Source organism: Polyodon spathula, chromosome 27, assembly GCF_017654505.1.
Source record: "Polyodon spathula isolate WHYD16114869_AA chromosome 27, ASM1765450v1, whole genome shotgun sequence".
Classification (NCBI taxonomy): domain Eukaryota; kingdom Metazoa; phylum Chordata; class Actinopteri; order Acipenseriformes; family Polyodontidae; genus Polyodon; species Polyodon spathula.
Genome location: NC_054560.1, coordinates 6,313,768 through 6,333,249, shown reverse-complemented (window position 1 = coordinate 6,333,249; position 19,482 = coordinate 6,313,768). Strand labels below are relative to the sequence as shown.

General features: G+C 46.8%; 2 protein-coding genes across 4 annotated transcripts in view; both read left to right on the top strand.

The window, feature by feature from the left end:
* LOC121301280 (RNA polymerase II elongation factor ELL-like) overlaps positions 1–19,482 on the top strand; it is a 794,007-nt gene that overhangs the window by 519,381 nt on the left and 255,144 nt on the right. The gene's annotated exons all lie outside the window — the stretch shown is intronic.
* LOC121301278 (phospholipid-transporting ATPase IC-like) lies at positions 3,365–13,577 on the top strand. Of its 3 annotated transcripts, XM_041230516.1 has the most exons (17): positions 3,365–3,483; positions 3,699–3,812; positions 6,197–6,355; positions 6,624–6,780; positions 6,990–7,178; positions 7,305–7,417; positions 7,800–7,964; positions 8,388–8,499; positions 8,770–8,845; positions 9,348–9,501; positions 9,789–10,008; positions 10,472–10,695; positions 11,142–11,225; positions 11,410–11,634; positions 12,347–12,485; positions 12,600–12,730; positions 12,963–13,576. In XM_041230516.1, exons 3-17 carry the CDS (start codon positions 6,335–6,337, stop codon positions 13,164–13,166), a joined length of 2,214 nt encoding a protein of 737 aa, XP_041086450.1. In that variant the 5' UTR covers positions 3,365–3,483; positions 3,699–3,812; positions 6,197–6,334; the 3' UTR covers positions 13,167–13,576. The 3 variants fall into 3 exon arrangements, with proteins under 3 accessions (XP_041086450.1, XP_041086449.1, XP_041086451.1); XM_041230515.1 differs by lacking the exons at positions 3,365–3,483; positions 3,699–3,812 and adding an exon at positions 5,554–5,735; XM_041230517.1 differs by lacking the exons at positions 3,365–3,483; positions 3,699–3,812; positions 11,142–11,225 and having other exon boundaries at positions 6,086–6,355; positions 12,963–13,577.

The following is a 19,482-nucleotide window of genomic DNA, read 5'->3' as shown; positions in this document are numbered from 1 at the left end:
TATATATATATTTATTTATTTTTCTTAAAAGACTAGAGGCAGGGTGCTGCTTTGGCTGCAGAAAGCAGAGTCCCTTAGGAGAACCAACTGAAATTTCCAGTCTCTCTCAACTGCAGAGCAGTGCTTGTTTGTATTTGATGGCATTTTATTTTTTCAAATTGCAAGACTTACAGCCCCAGCCACCCCATTAGCATGCTTCGTTCTAACACTTGTACAAGTTCACTGGGGTGTGCCATGGCACAAGCAAGCACAACTAACTGTAGTAAAGCATAGTAAAAGCATAGGAACGTATGGTAAATCACAGGCAGGTTTGGTAAAGTGTGACAAAAAAAATTTACTATGGCAAGATTTTGCAAGGGAATGCATGTAGAAACCGATTTTTCTTTCTGTTGTCGGGAACACAGACATTCTAAGCTTTTCACTCTAGAAATTGTGTCAAAAAATCTTAAGATTCATTTGAGTAGCCTTAGCTGCCTGGTTCTGCTCTTGGCATCTGGCTTGGGGCATTGCTATAGTTTCAGGTCTGCAGGAGAGCACAAAAAATGACAAAGTACCACAGGAAAGACTATATCTAAAGATTCAATCAGTAGGAATAGGGTGCATCATGGGAAACAGGGGGACCCCTAACGATGGGGACAGGAATGAGGATTCCTGATCATTCAGAGATAGCATCTCATTTGTATCAATATAACCACCAGGGAGAAGCAAGATGAAACAGGGCTCATTAGCAACTGTGTGCAGCAGACAGGCTGTGTTAAAAGCACCGCAGTCTGTTGAAATGAAGTCATAATGGAAATGTTCCACCCTAAGCGGGCTCGATTGCAAAATACCTGGCAACAGATTAATTTGTGAGGACCCCAAGAGACTGATGAGGTGCAGAGAGAGATTCTCCTGTGATCTTGAAACCCCATTCTCCGCTCTCTCTCATCTCGCTTTCCCCTGCCACTGCAGTACCTGGAAAAATTGTCAGCCTGCTCTTTGATAACAACAGCATGTGTTTGTGTGGACAGCTGCGTAATGAAAAAACAAAACTATCAAAGAAGCCGGCAATGTTTTTGTTTTTGTGTTACCGGTATGCAACTTTCCACCCAAACACGCTTCTTGTGTAATTGTCTGTCTTTAATATTAAAAAGTTCAAATAGCCCAGACTGAGAGTTAGATGTGCCTGATGGGGTCCTAATACCTGCTGCATTACAAAGCCTTTGTTATCACCCCTAGTCAAATGCCACAAACCAAGCCCATAGTAAGACACAAAATCATCTAAAGTGCCCTGCCATGGGAGTGTCATTGGTTAGATTGAATGAATCAAAATAAAAGATTCTGAATGTAACCAGGCTACTGGAGTCACCAGTGCTGGCTTTTCAACAGCGTCTTGCATTCACATGTGTAATGTGTTCCCCTTGTTTAGTTGTATTGTTTCAGTGTTTTTGTATTGTCTGAAGTAAGAGCAGTTCAGGCAGGTAGGCAGAGCAAATGTTTCGGATGCCTTGTTTCTTTTGTGATTGCTGAGTCAGGGAGGGGCCTCTCTCTCTGTCTCTCTCCTCTCCTATCGCCCTTTCATTCCCTTAGTCAGACTGAGCCAGGTGATCAGGTCAGAGGAGTGGGGATAACCTAGACTGTTTCCTGGGACAGAATTCAGGTGAGTAACAAGCGTGTCTGTGCGTCCCGGTGAGAGTGACAAAGCGTGTGTGTGTGTGTGTGTGGGGGGGGGGAGATAGATTGATGAGAGCCCTGGGCTCCAGGACAGTAGCTCAATTGAACCAGGCAAATAGAATCGAGATGCTTTTATTAGTCTCCTCTCACCAGTAGAGCATCCAGTTCAGAACAACGTGTCACCGTACTTCCCTTGTCAATTAGCCAGCTCAATTAGCTGATTCTCCCAAGCTAATAAGGCATGACTGGCTGCTGATCACAATTAAAGCCTGCAGCTGTTAAAAACAGGCTCTGAGTTTCTCAGATTCCGAAATGTCCTCTAGTCTTGCCTGGAGTTTATTTTATTTATTAACCCTTTTGGAGCATGTTTAACTTCCTGGGATGTTGTGAAGGTAGCTGTAGGTAGGTGTCAGCTGTATATACATAAAATTGTAAATGCATTGCAAAAGCAAGCAGATACTTTGCATTGAACAACTGCTAACAGTAACCCTACAGACTCAGGTGTGACTTACTCATGATAGGAGGTTCAGAGCAGATTTACCTGGGGTTTGATTGTTAAACTCCCAGCATTTAAATAATATACTTAAAACCCAGGACTTTGTGCAGCAGGGCTAGTGCGAGTTTCAAGCCAGTGTATTTCCAAATATGAACTAATTATCTTGCTGTTAATAACTAGAGATGGGTTGAATTGAAGGGCATGGTCTATGAAGGTGTATCGAGTCCCCCTGTGGAAAACAGCCCTTTTACTTGATTAGTATTTTAATATAGTGAGTGCTGCTAGTGTGCACAGAAAGGAAAGAACGATTGAAAGCTAATATTGAGGGTAAAGCCCTGGGCAGATCCAGCCTCTATATGATCTGCGCATGTAAACCAGTTCTGTAAATACCGGGTTATAATATTACCTGTTGGACGCTTTCATGAATAAAATAATTACTTCCCATAAAAACCTTGGCATTTCCTCAGTCAGGTTTCAATTACTGAGAATGCCAGACATGTATAAAATCTGTGATCTTTCTATGGTAAATAATTAGCCACAGATAGCCACAGTAACCAGATAACGAGGTGACGTCCCAGTCAGACTCCTTCAAGAGAAGCATGTGTGTGGTGTGAGGAGGAGACAGTGGACAGACTGAGAGCTGGGATTGCATTGAGCCAGCGGGAGACTTCTCAATCTCACGCAGATGGAGAAAATAGCAAACAGATCCTTCTCCCTCTCACAGAATGAGCCTCCAGCAGCCTCCAAGCAAACCTGCTTCCAGCCCCGACAGCACCCACAGCAACAGGGGTGAGTGGAGGAGGCAGGAGGGGAAAGTTTGCAGCGTCTCCTTGGGAAAAGTTTGTAATGAGGCATGTGGCTTAGTAAAAATACCAAACATGAGCTTCGTAAAAAATGAAACGACAAACTTTTCAACTGAAAGTCTTGTCCTCAGTGTCTTCAGTTTCCAGTTTTACCGCTATTGAGTATGTGATGGTATTGAAAGTGCACTGCTTTCTGATAAGGAATGTGCAGTGGTTGGGGGGGGGGGGGGGGGGGGGGGGGGGGGGGGGGGGGGGGGGGGGGGGGTTGGATGAACAGAGACATAGCCTGTTGTTTATGATGCTTTACACAGTCCATGTTTTCACTCATCTTTTACTTTGCTTTAAACATTGTAAGGAGGTTCATTAATTATCCCCTGGTCTTTCCTGCCTGTATAACTATGCACGTTTTGCGCTCTGCACGGCGGGCCCTGTCTTTCAGAGCACACCTGGCAGGTGAAAGCGAACGACAGGGATTTTAACAACCAGTTCACGAAGAAAGGATTCCTGTGTTTCAAAAGAAGAAAATACGCCGTAAGGGAAACTCTTTCTCCCTCCCCCTTTGGCACCGCTACAAATGACTGGACTGTTATTGTTTCGGGCTGAAATAGTGGACGCATTTCACTGAGAGATTCAGATGACACATGGCAGATATACACAGGGCGTCCCTACAAAGCTTGTGCGTTATTCAAAGACTGTTTATTATTATCATTATTATTATTATTATTATCTCTTTTTATTTTTCACAGGATAATGTTATCAAGACCAGAAAATACAACGTACTCACGTTTTTGCCATTCAACCTGTACGAACAGTTTCAAAGAGTGGCCAATGTCTATTTCTTGCTGATGGTGATCCTACAGGTGAGACACTCGAACTCTTCATCAAAGATATTCACATTTAGAGCTCTTAATAAAAGGCTTTTTTTTCGCGGCTTTTGATCGCATTTGACTGAGAATCAGCGTAGCTCGAGCCAGGGCGTCTTTCTTGAGAGAGACTGGCTGGCACGGGCTCGCTGACTCTCCCGCCACAGCGCGGAACCTGCACGGGGTCAAGCCAACCACATTCTGATTCGAATGGGCACTTTTAAACCTAACGGACTGCGTCCTCCGTCATCGACCTCTTCGACTTCGATATTAAAGTTAATTATTATCATGCAGCTGTATTTATTGTGTTTGGTCGAGATTTTGAACTGGGCACGCATAGCCTGCTCCTCCTTCATGTGTGTGTGTGTGTGTTTCGGGGAGTGCCCGCCATCTCCACCCTACCCTGGCACACCACCATGATACCGCTATTAATGGTGCTGGCCACTCGCGGAGTCAAAGACATAATGGACGACATGGTGAGCATCTGAATTGAGCAACCAAGAGGTCAAGGACTGGAGGGGTCTGCTGGGCAACCTGTGTAAAATCTGTGCAAGTGTGTCTCTTGAAATCTGACCAGTTCCTAAATCATAGTGGGGCCCTGTCTATAAAGTTTCCAGGAGTAGCGTTTTTTGAAGAGTTTTTATAACCGCTTTCATGAACTGGAAAATTTATTTTTTATTAATTACAGTCCTTCACAAAATACCATTTAAAATTATCACCCCATTATCATATTGTCACCCCAGCCCCAACCCTAAGTTTTTTTTTCTTTTTCTAAATCCTTAATTCTTCTCATAGCACCCTCTCCAGATTTGTCTGCTTGACGGTTCTAGTTTCATCGTTTTCCCTCCTATTATTCCCAGAAGTACTGTTTGTAAATGTTTCGTCTATTCTAAGGCACGCTATAGAAGTGACACCGAAATAAACAACCGCCCTTGTGACATCCTGCACAGTGGAAGGTGAGTGGGATTATACAGTACACCATCACCTTGTCCTCTCAGCCCATTAAAAGACTTCCACTCTACTGTAATTGTACTTGTTTGTCAAGTAGACAAACGTTCCGCTGTAGCACACTGCTGAAGACGGCAGCCAAAGTGTTTGTCTATACTTGACTTAGTTTCTGACAGGTTTTGTCTTCAAAATTCAGATTGAGCGTTTTGAAGTTATGGATTCATTTGATTTTCAAATCTATAATCTAAGAGGGACTTCCTCTTTCCTGGCTGCTGTCTCTCTCAGTTTCAGGGCTGCAAGGTGGAGGGATGTTCACGTAGGGGACGTGGTGCGGCTCAGGAAGAACCAGTTAATTCCAGTGAGTCCCACTCCCTTATCAGAAATGGTTGCTGCACAAGCCTGCAAATGCACACAGAAGCATAGCGAAAAAAATAAACACATTGCGTGCTTCTATCACCACTGAGATAATCAGGATTTGTGAACCAAAACCAAAACATCTACCAACCGTGCATGTGAGCGCTCATGTGCTTTACTGTCTGTATCTGTATATTACATGAGAGGTTCTCTTTAGTGATTATAGGATAGTGACATCTAGCACTGCTGCTTTTTAGATCAATTGAATACACCCCATGGATCAAATGTAGCACAGCAAACAGTTTTACATGGGCCAGCCTGGTCTTCACTCCCCCTTTCCTGTTGTGCAGGCCGACATGCTGCTGCTGAGCAGCTCCGAGCCACACAGCCTGTGCTACGTGGAGACAGCAGACATAGATGGGTGAGGACGAGACGCGGGTTCGAGGCAGTGCCGTTTGTTTTGGGTTTGCTTGTTTAGATTAACATTGCAATTGAAGATCCAGCAGGGTAACTGCTTCTCTGTCTTGTCGTCAGGGAGACTAACCTGAAATATTTGTCAGGCGCTGAGCATCACCCACGAGGAGCTCCACACAGAGGACAAGCTGGCAGCTTTCGATGGTGGGATCGGCTTTCATTGAAGCAGCCGTTAATTACTGTAGCTGGGAATGTGTTTGGGTTCAATGCTCAGTTGCTGTAGCTAGCTGACATTAAGCCAAGTGCACTGACAACTTTTTTTTTCTTTTCTAAAAGGAAAATGCAACTGATTATATATAAATAAAATAATAATAATACTTAGGAGGTCAAACTTTGTAACAGGATTTTCATTAAACTCACTTTTATCCTTTTTATAGGTTTTACAATTCTTACATTTGGTATTTTAAGTAATTTTGTATTCAGTATTGCCCAGTTAAGTTATGCTGTTTAAGTAAAAAATTGTCAAAATGATTTACTGGTTTTAGTTCCAGAGCAGAGATTTACTCAGCGTGAGTTGCAAGCGTACTCCTACATCAACATTACGTTGTTAATATTTCTAAACGAGAGTAGTAATGAAACCCAGGGCTGTGTGTTTGCCTCCCCAGGCCGGGTGCTGTGTGAGGAGCCCAATAGCCAGCTGCACTTCTTCTCTGGGGTCCTGCACTGGAGAGGGGGGCAGCACCCTATAGACAACGACCGCATTCTGCTGAGAGGCTTCCGCCTGAGAAACACGCACACCTGCTATGGACTGGTCCTCTTCGCAGGTACATGTGTTCATATTGTATTGTTTTTTATTTATTTTATTTTATTATTTCAGGAAATTTACCAGCTACTTCCAAAAAACAGAAGGTACAGTACGTCCATTCCTAAACTTTAAACTCGACTTGTATATAACTATAATTCTGGTATAGTTTCACTGCCAGCTGTAGTTCCAGCCTATGGAAGCTGAGCTGTTTTGTAATTGGAGTCACAGTGAGACTGCTGTGTGATGGGAGTGGTGCTTCCAGCCCCCTGACCGGTTTCCCTCCCCAGCCAGTGGACCTGTGCTGGAACAGATACGCGGATGGGAAGCTGCAGCTTCATGACGAGCTCCTGCTGGAGAGGCTGAGGAGTCAAGAGGACCAGGACCTCAGGGAGTTCTTCAGAGCGCTGTCTGTGTGTCACACCGTGATGGTGGAGGAGAAAGACGGTACATTCAGTTCACTTCCATTCCCTCCTTTATTGTTTATTCAACAAGCAGTTTATGCAATAGTATTTACAGTGGAGCTCTCTCTATCCCATTGTGAAACACCATAGCCAGCTGTGCCCAACTCTCACACTGTATTCCCCAATCTATCCTGTCCACCTCTCCCCACCATCTCCCATCTCCCCAAACCTCTCTCCATCTCTCCCCCTCAGGAGACCTTCTTTACCAGGCCGCCTCTCCTGATGAAGAAGCCCTGGTGACGGCTGCGCGGAACCTGGGGTTTGTGTTCTTGTCTCGAACCCAGGACTCGGTGATGGTCAACGAGTTGGGGGTGGAGCGGCACTACCATGTGCTGGCCATGCTGGACTTCAGCAGCCAGAGACGCAGGATGTCTGTGCTGGGTGAGTCCCCCTGACTATGAAATAATAACTGCAGCATTCAAATCAGGGCTGCTAGCAGAATAATGGAGAGGAACTCTGTTTTGCAATACAGTTGTCAACAATGATATGCTTGTCTTGTGTTGTCAGTGCGTGAGCCGGAGGGAGGGTTGAAGCTGTACTGTAAAGGCGCTGACATTGTGATCTTCGAGAGGCTGGCCCCCGACAGTCCCCACAGAGACGCTACAGAAAAAGCTCTGGACGTGAGTGCGGCTCTCCTCTCTCAGCCTCTCCACTGCCCCTTTAACCTGACTGCAGCGGGCTCACTCAGGGGGTCCCAAACTTTCTTGGCTCAAGTTTAAGCAAACAGTACCTTAAACAAATTGTTCCTCCCTTATAGCTGCATGAGCAACCCTTATTATTGTAAACCTAGAGACAGGCACATGATATGAAAAGTGCGATCAGTTCAGGACAGATTTACCAGGGGCCTGATTTCTCAAAGTCCTGGCATCAGATTCAATAATAATTAATATACCAACAAAAAAAACAGGACTGGCTGCAGGGCTAATCCTTCTAATCCTGGTAATGCAAGGTTCCCCTGAGTTGTACCCTGCGATGATCCCTCTCTCCCCCCTCTCCCTGCAGGGCTTCGCTGAAGAGACACTGCGTACACTGTGCCTGGCCTGCCGGAGCGTGGAGGAGGGGTTCTACCGCGAGTGGATCGATGAGCATCACCACGCAAACATGGCGACGCAGGGCCGCCAGCAAGCGCTGGAGGCAGCGTACGAGCGCATCGAGAACAACCTCACTGTACGTGCACAGAACACAGCGGCTGTGTAACGGGGGCTTGCTACAGCACAGCGAGCAAGAGGGGGCTGTGCTGTACATCACATTGAAAGAACACCCTCATCTCTTGTGCTCTTCCAGGCAAAGGAATGCAGCTTTAGACTCACAAAAGCACAAGACCACTATGCCAGAGGCTCTTTTCAGCTGAGATCTGACTAAACTTCAGTAAGAGTCGTGCAAGGCCCATTACTGGGTAAAGCTGAAAAAGGTGTACAGTGCGCAGTGAATTGCATTGTTTCCAGGGTGCAGTGAATTGCATTGTTTCCAGTGCGCAGTGAATTGCATTGTTTCCAGTGCGCAGTGAATTGCATTGCTTACAGTGCGCAGTGAATTGGTTTGCTCCCGACTGGTTGTGTTTAAACTGGTTTCTCTCTGTCTGTGTCTCAGCTGCTGGGAGCCACTGCGATCGAGGACAGGCTGCAGGAGGGGGTCCCCGAAACCATCTGCAGTCTCAAGAGGGCCGGCATCAAGATCTGGGTGCTCACCGGGGACAAGAAAGGTACACAACAAAAACCCTCAAACCACGGTGTAGCAGTAAACACATTCCAATGGTCCAGTGGTCACTGAGTTTTCATGTGTTCATAAATATTCATAATATGGAAATCATACTTGGACTGCTTAGGTTTGACTGCTGCTTTACAGTAGCAGTTAATCTGGCCTGTAATTGGATTGTAGTTTGGGTTAAAGAACACAGGGAGCCTCACTCTAGACTGCAGTGAAGTTGCTGTCGTCTCCCTGTGACTGTGAATCTGTCCTGTGTTCTCGCCAGAGACTGCGGTGAACATCGGCTACTCTAGTAAACTGCTGAGCAGCAACATGACGATCCTGGAGGGCAAGGACCTCAGGTGGGCAACCTGCTGCTCATTCCCAGTCACTGCTGGGGTGGAGAGAGGACTCCTGGGCTGAAAGGGATAAAACTGCTATGCCATGGGAGGCCTGTTTCCATCCTTGTACTTCAGAAAGTAGTGATTCTGTCTGGCTTACCTCATAGAGGTAAGTACAGCATGTGTACAATATGCTGTCGGCACAGCCTAAGCGATTTGTGAGTTATCGAATTGTGAAGTAAGGTTAACTATGTATTTCTCACTATAATGAGCTGTATAGAGTACCTGATGGTTTTAAGAGAGAAGTGCAGACTGGTGTCTCTACTCACTAATTTAAACAATTATATTTTCTGCCACAGATACTATCTGTCCATCTATTTTTAGAAAGGGTAGTATGTTAGGTGGCAAGTAGACAGGTAGTGTGGGATGAAGCCCTCTCTCACTCTTCATCTCTCCTTGCCCCCTCTCTGTTCATCTCTATCTGTCCCTCTCTCCCTCTCTCTCTCCCTCTCCCTCTCTGCAGGACGTTGCTGGAGCCGATGCAGGAGGAGAAAAGCAGTGACAGCAATAACATTCCCCGGCTCAGTAAAGAGACTGTCTGGACGAATCAAGAGCTGCGGGATCTGCACAAACTGGGAGCTCAGAGGAAAGCCCTGGTCATCACTGGACCAGAACTGGTGGGAAACAAGCCTGCAAACCCCCTCCCCTCACTCTCACTCCCTCTCTTTCTTTCTTTCTTTCTTTCTTTCTTTCTTTCTTTCTTTCTTTCTTTCTTTCTTTCTTTCTTTAATTTCCACTCCTTAACACGTTCTCTCTGTTTCTAATTTTACTTCTCTCTCTTACTCTGTCCTTTTCCCTCCTCTCTCTCATCCCTCTCTCTCTCTCTCTCTCTCTGTCTCTCCCTCCCTCTCCCACTCTCTCCCTCTCACCCTGCTTCTCTTTCCCTCCTCCCTCCTCTCTGCAGGAGTTTATCCTGAGGGCAAGTGACTCTGCAGGCGGTGCGCATGGCCAGCAGGTGGAGCTGCAGAAGAGCTTTGTGGAGCTGGCCAGCAGCTGTCCGGCTGTGATCTGCTGCAGGGTCACTCCGCTGCAGAAAGCCCGCATGGTGGAGCTGGTGAGGCGGTACCAGGGGGTCGTGACGCTGGCCATCGGGGACGGAGCCAACGATGTCAACATGATAAAGAGTGAGTTTGGGAGGGGGGCAGGAGAAAGAGGGGAGAGAGGGAGGAAGTTGTTGCATTAACACGCATTGTCACTGAACACTGGCAGGTACTGCCTGCCCCCTTGTGGAATCTGGGAGTACTGACTGTGTGATTCAGAGAGAGGACTCTGTTGTGACCGGCACCAGCTGTGATAATTAGTATTAATAATCAATGTTACAACCACTATGAATTATCTGAAACAAAAATCAAGAGGCAGCACGGAATGTATTTAACCAGTAACACTCTTACACCAAAAATCCAGAAGCACGTGAACAGATTCCAGGGTGTGACTATCGAACTTCATCCACCTTCATTCCCATCTTTAGCGGCAAAGTAACGCAAGGAACCTCCATGCAGTTAAAGAAGAGAAGAAAGGGATCCAAAAGGCATTTGTCCAGCTAATGCCCCCTTCCCTTCTCTCCTCCTCCTCCCTCCCCTCTCCCAGCGGCCCATATCGGCGTGGGTATCAGTGGGCAAGAGGGTCTGCAGCCAGTTCAATGCAGTGATTACTCCATCGCTCAGTTCAGATTCCTGCAGCGCCTCCTGCTGGTGCACGGCCGCTGGTCCTACATCCGCATCTGCAAGTACCTGCGCTTCTTCCTGCTCAAGACCCTGAGCTTCACCTTCGTGCACATCTGGTACTCCTTCTTCAACGGCTTCACTGCGCAGGTGAGGCAGCCACTCGAACCCAGGGGTCCTCGCGCTGCTTCCGCTTCGCTCACGTTTCTGTTTTTGCTCAGAAAGGCCACGCCCATGAACCCTGTTCTGTCGTTTGACTAACTGTTTACTCCGAGTGAAAAATCAAACAAAACAAAAGGACGTTACAATACAGATTTCCCAAGTGGAGCCGAGATTGAGAGCATGGAGTAGCTTGCAGCACTCGGGACTCTGAGGGCTTTGTCTACTAGTCGTAATTATAATCAAGGAAAAAATTAAGAAGAAAGGTGATTGCATTAATATGAGCTCACTGCACTAGTCTTTAAAGGGTTTTACTTTCAGCCTAACAATAACCCTAACCCTTCTCTCCTCTCTCCCCACATCCCATTCCTTTCTCCCCTGATCCCATCTCCCTTCACTTTCTCTCCACCTCCTCTTTTCCATGCTGTGTCTCCCAGCGAGGGTTTGAGAACTGGTTCATCACCTTTTACACGATCCTATACACTTCGTTCCCAGTGCTGAGTATGGGGCTGCTGGAGAAGGTAAGTGATAGTGGGGTGGGAGGCAGTGTGCCACTGTGTTACTTCACTGCTGAGAAACAGATTGTTAGACCATTTCTAGTCTCTTTAGCACGAGCACGACTGAGTTGTACACGAGCCAGTCCTGACAGGCACAAAGTGAATAAACTAAAGTAAAGGACTTGCCTCCATGGTTGTTTCTATGCAGGATGTGAGTGACCGGGCCAGCCTGCAGTGTCCTGAGCTGTACCGGGTCGGGCAGTACCAGGAGCTCTTCGGGTACCGTGTGTTCAGTATGACAATGCTGCACGCCCTGCTCACCTCCCTCATCCTGTTCTTCATCCCCTTCGGAGCTTTCCTGCCCTCTGCACTCGACTACCAGACCTTCGCTGTCACCGTGGCAACCGCCACTGTGTTCACCACCACCGCTGAGGTACTGGGAGGGGTGTGTATTGGACTGGTTTGAGAGGTACTGGGAAGGGATGGGGGGTGTATTGGACTGGTTTGAGAGGTACTGGGAGGGGGGTGTATTGAACTGGTTTGAGAGGTACTGGGAGGGGTGTGTATTGGACTGGTTTGAGAGGTACTGGGAGGGGGGTGTATTGGACTGGTTTGAGAGGTACTGGGAGGGGGGTGTATTGGACTGGTTTGAGAGGTACTGGGAGGGGGGTGTATTGAACTGGTTTGAGAGGTACTGGGAGGGGGGTGTATTGGACTGGTTTGAGAGGTACTGGGAGGGGGGTGTGTATTGAACTGGTTTGAGAGGTACTGGGAGGGGGGTGTATTGGACTGTTTTGAGAGGTACTGGGAGGGGGGTGTATTGGACTGGTTTGAGAGGTACTGGGAGGGGGGTGTATTGGACTGGTTTGAGAGGTACTGGGAGGGGGGTGTATTGGACTGGTTTGAGAGGTACTGGGAGGGGGGTGTATTGAACTGGTTTGAGAGGTACTGGGAGGGGAGGGAGTGTATTGAACTGGTTTGAAAGGGGTTTCAGAACTCGTTACAGAAACATTTCAACCCTGAATCGTGAGGGCTTTGTAATTTGCTAAGGGCTTCAGCTTGAATAGACAGACATGCAGGCCTTGATCTAGTTCTCTCTCTCTCTCTCTCTCTCTCTCTCTCCCCCCCTCTCTCTCTCTTCACAGATAGCCCTGCAGATCTGGACCTGGACCCTCCCCAACGCTCTAGCTATTCTGCTCAGCATCGTCTTCTACTTCACTGTGACCTTAATGCTGCACAGTTTCAAGTTATACCAAACCTGGCCCAAAGTCTTTCTGTTCCCAGGTAACCGTTCCAGTCTTCAGCACTGAAACATAACTCTTGCATTGCAGGCCCGTCCCGAAGTGTTGTAGCTGTAGGGCTCCCTCTTCTGACTCTGTGTGTCTTCACTCCCTCCAGGTGCCTCCCTGAGCACCCTGCGAGACCCCTACATGTGGCTGATTGTGCTGCTGACTGTAACGATCTGCCTGCTGCCCTCCCTCACTGCCAGGGCCCTGGACACAGTACTGCGACCTCCAGACCTGCACAGGGTGAGTGAGTGTGGGGGTGTGTGTGTGTCAGTGTGGGGGTGACAGTGTGTGTTTGTGTGTGTGTGTGTGTGTCAGTGTCAGGGTGACAGTGTGTGTTTGTGTGTGTATGTCAGTGTGGCGGTGACAGTGTGTGTTTGCGTGTGTGTGTGTCTGTGTGTGTGTGTCAGTGTCAGAGTGTGTTTGTGTCAGTGTAGTTACCACTGTGCCTCTCCCTCACTCGTCCTCTCTCCAGGTACACAGTTCGGAGGGCCAGAGAATGTCAGTCAGCACTGTGGATCTGCGCTCTGGTTTCCAGAGGGACCAGCCTCAGCGACGCTCCTCTTACGCCTTCTCCCAGGAGTGCGGTTTTGGAGAGCGCATTGCCTCAGGGACCAGTCTACGCAAAGGCAAGGGGTCCAGGAGGGCTGGGAGGCAGGGGCTGGGGGAACAGCAGTGACCGTGGACTCCGAGCAGGGAGCGAATGCATCCAGTACTGTCCTGTGCAAACTAAATGAATGCAATGACAAACGTTTCAAAAAAGACTTCTAGTCGAAACGTTTTTGTTTTTGTAAATAATATAGAGTTTTGTAAAGTTTATATATTTTTTAAATGTTTCTGTAATAAAACTAAAAACAACCTTGTTATCTAATCAACACTGCTAGTCTCTTTTTGCTGGAGTTCCCACACTGCCAGAGTGAATGGTTAATTCACAATTAAAATGACACGGACCACAAATTCTGAATGATTAGAGAAGAATTTATTAACATAAGTTACAGCACAGTAATGAACACAAATAAAAAGATGACCATGTATCTTTTTTTTAAAGCTTTTTTTAGTTTTTTTGTGTAACGTTGCTGTCGCTGAGAGGTTGCACAAAGAAGGGTGCTCTGATAATGATACTAATGGCAGGGATCACCCGCCCATTGGCCTCAGTGGGCTGTGGGACACGGCTGCAGTTCTCTTTAAAGCTCGTTTTGTATGTTGTTTTTCATTTCAGACTGCCATTGTATAACTGCAATATGGCACTCCGCGTGTCTGTCATTATGGGATATGGGCTCGTGTCTCACAGCGCACCCGAGGCGCGGCGGTATCCCTCGGCGACGGACACCCTGTCCTGATGTATTGCTTATAATGTCGCTCAGTGGAAACGTGGAGCCAAGGTTCAGAGGTCACGCTCTATGATGAGTTACCTAGCACTACACATTAAAAACAAATGCGCTTCTTCTTGTTATTCCTCAAAAAGTCTCTGCAGTAAACACCCGTTGTTTGGTTTAGTTTTTTTCACTTGCTTTAGGATGTCTTTATTTTCTTGTCTTTTTTAAAGAAAGAAAAGAAACGGGGTGTGGGTTTTCTTTTCCGTTTCATGTCATTATTCTCATTGTAGATTTTATTTATTTATCTGCTAGCGCTACATAAACGTACTCAAAGCTCCTCCATTTCCCCTCGCAAGCGGTTCCCCAAGACAAGCCTGCCCCTCTGCTCACTTCCACCGCTCTCGTGTGCCGAGCGATTGCTGAGGGGTGCTACAGCGTTTCCAGTGGGGTGGTTTTTTTCTTGGCTGGTTGAGGTTTAGAGATGGCTCTCCAGAGTACCTTTTATTTAAGAATTGTTTGTTAACAAACAACAGATTGTCGCACTTGTGTTGTAGTCTTTGGTTTTTAGCAGGGGTACTCTGGGGGCCATTTCAGCATCGATTGAGTGGAATGCATAGAGGGGTGGGGGTGGGGGGACCCAGCCTGTGAATGTGTGTCTGTGTGTGTGCGTGTAAGACTGCAGGGACTCTCAAGGCTTGCATGTCAAACAAGGTTAGCATCTATGAAGAGCAGTCTGCATCTACCAGCTAGGTAATCCAATCCAATCACTGCGGGTTGGTTCTCCTCAGTTATCCTTACAGCATTATGACTGTATGATAGCTCTGGTCACCTGCGGGCTGTTTTCTAATTTACTTACTTTTTTCCAATGCAATAAAGTGTGCAATCTGACATCCCTCCACATTCCCTGGCCGACTACAGAGCTGGGGGGGTGCAGGCAGCCAGTAGTGCAGTAGCAAACCACTAGAGGGTGCTGCGGGTGTGTGTTAACTGTCTAACTGCTGGGGAATTCAGAAGAGTTGCCTTACATTAACTTACAGGTCTAACTGTTGTTTTCTTATATAAATAATATATAAGCCATATATAATTGCAGCCTCCCAGACAGCAGTCCTCTCCTAGACACTCAATATTGTACTCTTTTGTGCCGGGCGGTGGTGCCGTGCCTGGGAGGGTGGATTGTACACTCTGGCCCCCGCAGCCAGGTTCGGAGTGGGGGCAGGCGTTTGCATAGCTTTCTGTGCAAAAATATACAGCCAGCCAGCAGCCAGCCCAACTCAACTAGACTAAACTACAGGCGTGGGGCTGTCGGAGCTCCCCTGTCGAAACACCAGGTGGAGCAGTCCGTCAGAGTAGCGATATGGAGCAGCAGTTATCTGTGTAGCTTTGGGAGTGAGGTAATAAAGAGCTTTTATTCTTTGATTCACACGCTGAGTCTCAGGGCTGGGGTCAGGGTTCGGGTTTGGATACAGGTAAGCTGCGTTTCCTCTGCTGTCTCAAGTCTGGAGAGCGGAATCAACGAGCGCTGTGCTGTGCTGTTCCAATGATTGTCTCCCCCCTCCCTCTGCAGGAGGCGTGTTCAGTCACATGATCAGTAACGCATTCTCAGGAGGGCTGTGCCTGCACACACTTGCCTGTGAAGGAGAGCTCAGCACACACAGCGCTCTCTCTGCCTGCCTCTCCATGCCTGGGTGTGAGCAGTGGGAAGGCAGCCCCGGGGAGGGTTGTAGTGGTGGGTTCGAGGGCAGCTCACTCTAGGCAGTCAGCAGCCGGTCTTGGAGAAGTGAGCCGTCGCAGTAACTGATTGTCCTCTTTCTAAAATAAAGACACTTTGCTATGATTGAAATACACAGTAATATAAAACAGAAACAAGGACGCATTTTCTTTTGGGTCTAGCTGGTCAGGCCATGTTAATATCAATTGATAGCGGTAGACCTTTTTAAATCACTGTCGCTGCTCCCACCCCCCAGTCCTGTCTCATTGTGATTGGGCAGTGGGGTCAGTCCTGTCTCGTTGTGATTGGGCAGTAGGGTCAGTCCTGTCTCGTTGTGATTGGACAGTGGGGTCAGTCCTGTCTCATGGCTGGGCAGTGAGGTCAGTCCTGTGTCGTTGTAATTGGGCAGTGGGGTCAGTCCTGTCTCGTTGTGACTGGGCAGTGGGGTCAGTCCTGTCTCGTTGTGATTGGGCAGTGGGGTCAGTCCTGTCTCGTTGTGATTGGGCAGTGGGGTCAGTCCTGTCTCGTTGTGATTGGGCAGTGGGGTCAGTCCTGTCTCGTTGTGATTGGGCAGTGGGGTCAGTCCTGTCTCGTTGTGATTGGGCATTGGGGTCAGTCCTGTCTCGTTGTGATTGGGCAGTGGGGTCAGTCCTGTCTCGTTGTGATTGGGCAGTGGGGTCAGTCCTGTCTCGTTGTGATTGGGCAGTGGGGTCAGTCCTGTCTCGTTGTGATTGGGCAGTGGGGTCAGTCCTGTCTCGTTGTGATTGGACAGTGGGGTCAGTCCTGTCTCGTGGCTGGGCAGTGAGGTCAGTCCTGTGTCATTGTAATTGGGCAGTGGGGTCAGTCCTGTCTCGTTGTGACTGGGCAGTGGGGTCAGTCCTGTCTCGTTGTGATTGGGCAGTGGGGTCAGTTTGTGACCCCCCATCCCTAGGTATGAGCTGGCTCACAGCAGCGGTTTGGTTTAGACTGAGTGTTGTTTCAACACATTTATATACAACAGGAAAAAAAAAAGCATAAGAACGGTTTCCTGTAACCCCCATGCATGCCTTCCATTCCAAACCTCTTGCTGCTGCTGCTGCTGCTGGAGTTTTTAAATCAATAGCGATTTACTTTTGTTGTGTTTTTCCCCCCGAAAGACTAATCAGCATTATTATTACAAAGAGTTACATATCCATGCAAAAAAATCCTACTTCTTGAACACATAACACATAGAAACACTGCAATTAAAACCAAAACACACCTGGAAAAAGGATGTCTTATTATTATTATTATATTATTATTATTATTATTATTTTCTTTTTTTCAAACTTTAAAAGGGATGTTTATTTATTTTGTTTTTAAATATGAAAATGTGTAAACTACCCCAGGCTTCGTTTTCCCTTCTGAACCAATGAGCAATGTGTGTCTCGCCCTCACTGTAACATTCAATAGGTCTTTCTGTTTGAACACGTCCCAGAAGAATACATGCCAACTCTGCTAAATTATAATGAGAACAGTATAAAGCTTCAAGTCACAAGTTCCAAAACTAACTATTTTTTATCACATAAACTTACATTAAACATTTGAGGTATTTCAGAGAAAATTGTCAAAAGACTTGCCTGGTCTGTGCTGGAGAGTGTGTGGGAGGGGGTCCCGTCTTTCTTTCTGGGGGGGGGGGGGGGTCTTTGGTTATCTCTTTGGTAACAGCCATGACTGATTTACATTACAATGAGACTCACTGCACTGAATTCTAAAGGAACTAGTGCCACCTGGTGTGCAGATATAGCAATTGCAGACTGTACACCCAAAACCAAAAAAGTTTACAATGCGTTTTTCAGTTGTTTTTTTTTCCCCGCACATTTAATAACAGTTTTAATAAATAATAAATAGCAAAATAAATTAGTAAATAAGGCATGCAGGTTTTTAAACAAGATAAAGTGCTTCTGTGTGTTTTACTTTAAACAGGTTATATTTTGCAGTCACTTCTAGCAAAATACGTAGCAATTTATATATAAAAAAAACCTTCTTGGATACTTTGTGAATAGAGACTCGGTGGTGTAAAATAACAGGGGGGTCTGGGCTCTCAGCACGGGGTGGGGGGGTGGGGCTGTTCCATACTCACTGTGACGGAACACCTGAAGGGAAGGAAGGCTTCTAAAAGGATTGAGGTATTTGCTGCACAGCTAGCTGTTTCCTGTGTGTTTTGTAAAAGCAGTCACACCTTTGGATGAAGGAAAAAGGCACTCATCTCTTCACTCTCATCATTCTCCACTCGGTATCTCCCTGCAAGGGGGGACTGGGATAATTCTATTGTCTCGGGGTTTGTATCGTTATCTAGACTCGACAGGTCCTTCTCCAGACAAGGGATAGGAGAGAGGAAAAGGGGGAGGGGGCAAGTGAGAAGGGGACCCCCGGGGTAACAAACACAGACCAGGCAAGGTTGAAAAATCTTTGGTATCAGACGTGGTTTTTTAAATACCACAGATTGAGAGCTCAAGTGAGGTAGCCACTGCGGTTCTCACTGGAAATGCTTTATCTTTCTTTTTTTAATTTTTTTTTTTGTTTTTGTTTTTTTTTTGCCCTCGTCTAAAACTGTACCACCCCAGGACCAGGACCGGAGGGCAACAATCCTCCCTCCGTCCGCAACTCGAGGTGTTGTCAGATTTGAAGAATCAAGCTTCACTACATCACCACAAGACAAGAAGAGAACTTCGGAGGAACTCGTTTTTGGCAACACAGTAGTCCTGTGTGTTTACTGTTTCCGCTCCAGATCTCGGTTGGGTCTCGTTCCTCCTCTTAATCGTCTTCTTTCATTTAACCCTTTTCTAAACAGCTGTTATATTCATCACAGTATTCACAAGTAATCCAAAAGTCTGTGCACTTCTACATTTAAATACTTGGATTCTTTTTTTTTTTCTTTTTGTTTTTTTGTCAACAAGGTGCCCTACATATCTGCACATCATGTAGTAAAGTGAATAAGAAAGTTCTTTGTGTTCGATGGTACTATATACCCGCATCAATATATTAGAGAGAGACAGAGAAAGGCTATTTCCAGCCTGTCTGATTGTGGCGGAGCTCCGGGTTCCTATCATTTAAAAAGAGACGTTCTGTATGACTTCTTGCTTGTTGTTGCTGTTTTTGGTGTGTTATGGCACAGGTTCCCCACTAGTAAGCGCTGTCTCTGTGTTAAAGCAGTACCATCTTCAATGATTATCATTAAGGCAGTTGTCATTGGCACTATTATTAAGTCTCTTTTTGAGAGTAGCCATTTGAATGCAGCGCCCCTGCTCGGGGGGTGAGGTGGAGGGCTGCATTTCATTTTTCTCGCTTCATGCTTTCATTTTCTCATCCATGCTCGGGGGGGGGGGTTCATTTCATTTTTCTCTCTCCATGTACCCCCCCCCCCTTCCCCCCCACAAGTCTTTTTCTTTTTTCTTTGTACACAGAGGTATGCACTGAAGCGTTTTCCATTCGAGCATTTACAGTTGGTAACCTTACATAACCTGTTACTTTTCATTACAAGTATATAACAAACAACTTCAGTCAACCACTGCTATAGGCTAGATCTACAGTGACCCTCGTATAGCCCCCCGTATAGTGCGAAAGAAAGGTTTGGTTAAAATAAAAATCCAGTATCTATCCCCCCCCCCCCCCCCCCCCCCCAAGTGTTAAGTGAGTGTGCTTCCAGCAGACCTGCAGAGATCTTGTTCAGGACTCAGTGCAGCCTGGTCTCCTTGCACACGGCACCCAGACCCTGTCGAGGGAGGCCTCTTCACATTTCTCAAATTATTATTATTTCTAATTTTTATTTTTGTATCCTGGTTTCTGTATTTTTTTAAGAAATTGTATTTATTTATTTTATCCCTACTGGCCAGTAGTGGTGCTCTCCCAGACGTGTAACGCGTACAATCCTCGTCTTCCGAAAACAATAAAACCTGGTTATGGGAACCCCTGTGCAGTTCCGCTTTACAGCTGCAGGTGGCGCTGGTGTG

Excerpts from the sequence above, each read along its gene's own strand:
- LOC121301278 (XM_041230516.1), top strand. The coding sequence starts at position 6,335 with ATGGACTGGTCCTCTTCGCAG. Across the intron at positions 6,781-6,989 it reads GATGGTGGAGGAGAAAGACG|GAGACCTTCTTTACCAGGCC; the intron begins GTACATTCAGTT and ends TCTCCCCCTCAG. Across the intron at positions 9,502-9,788 it reads TCATCACTGGACCAGAACTG|GAGTTTATCCTGAGGGCAAG; the intron begins GTGGGAAACAAG and ends TCCTCTCTGCAG.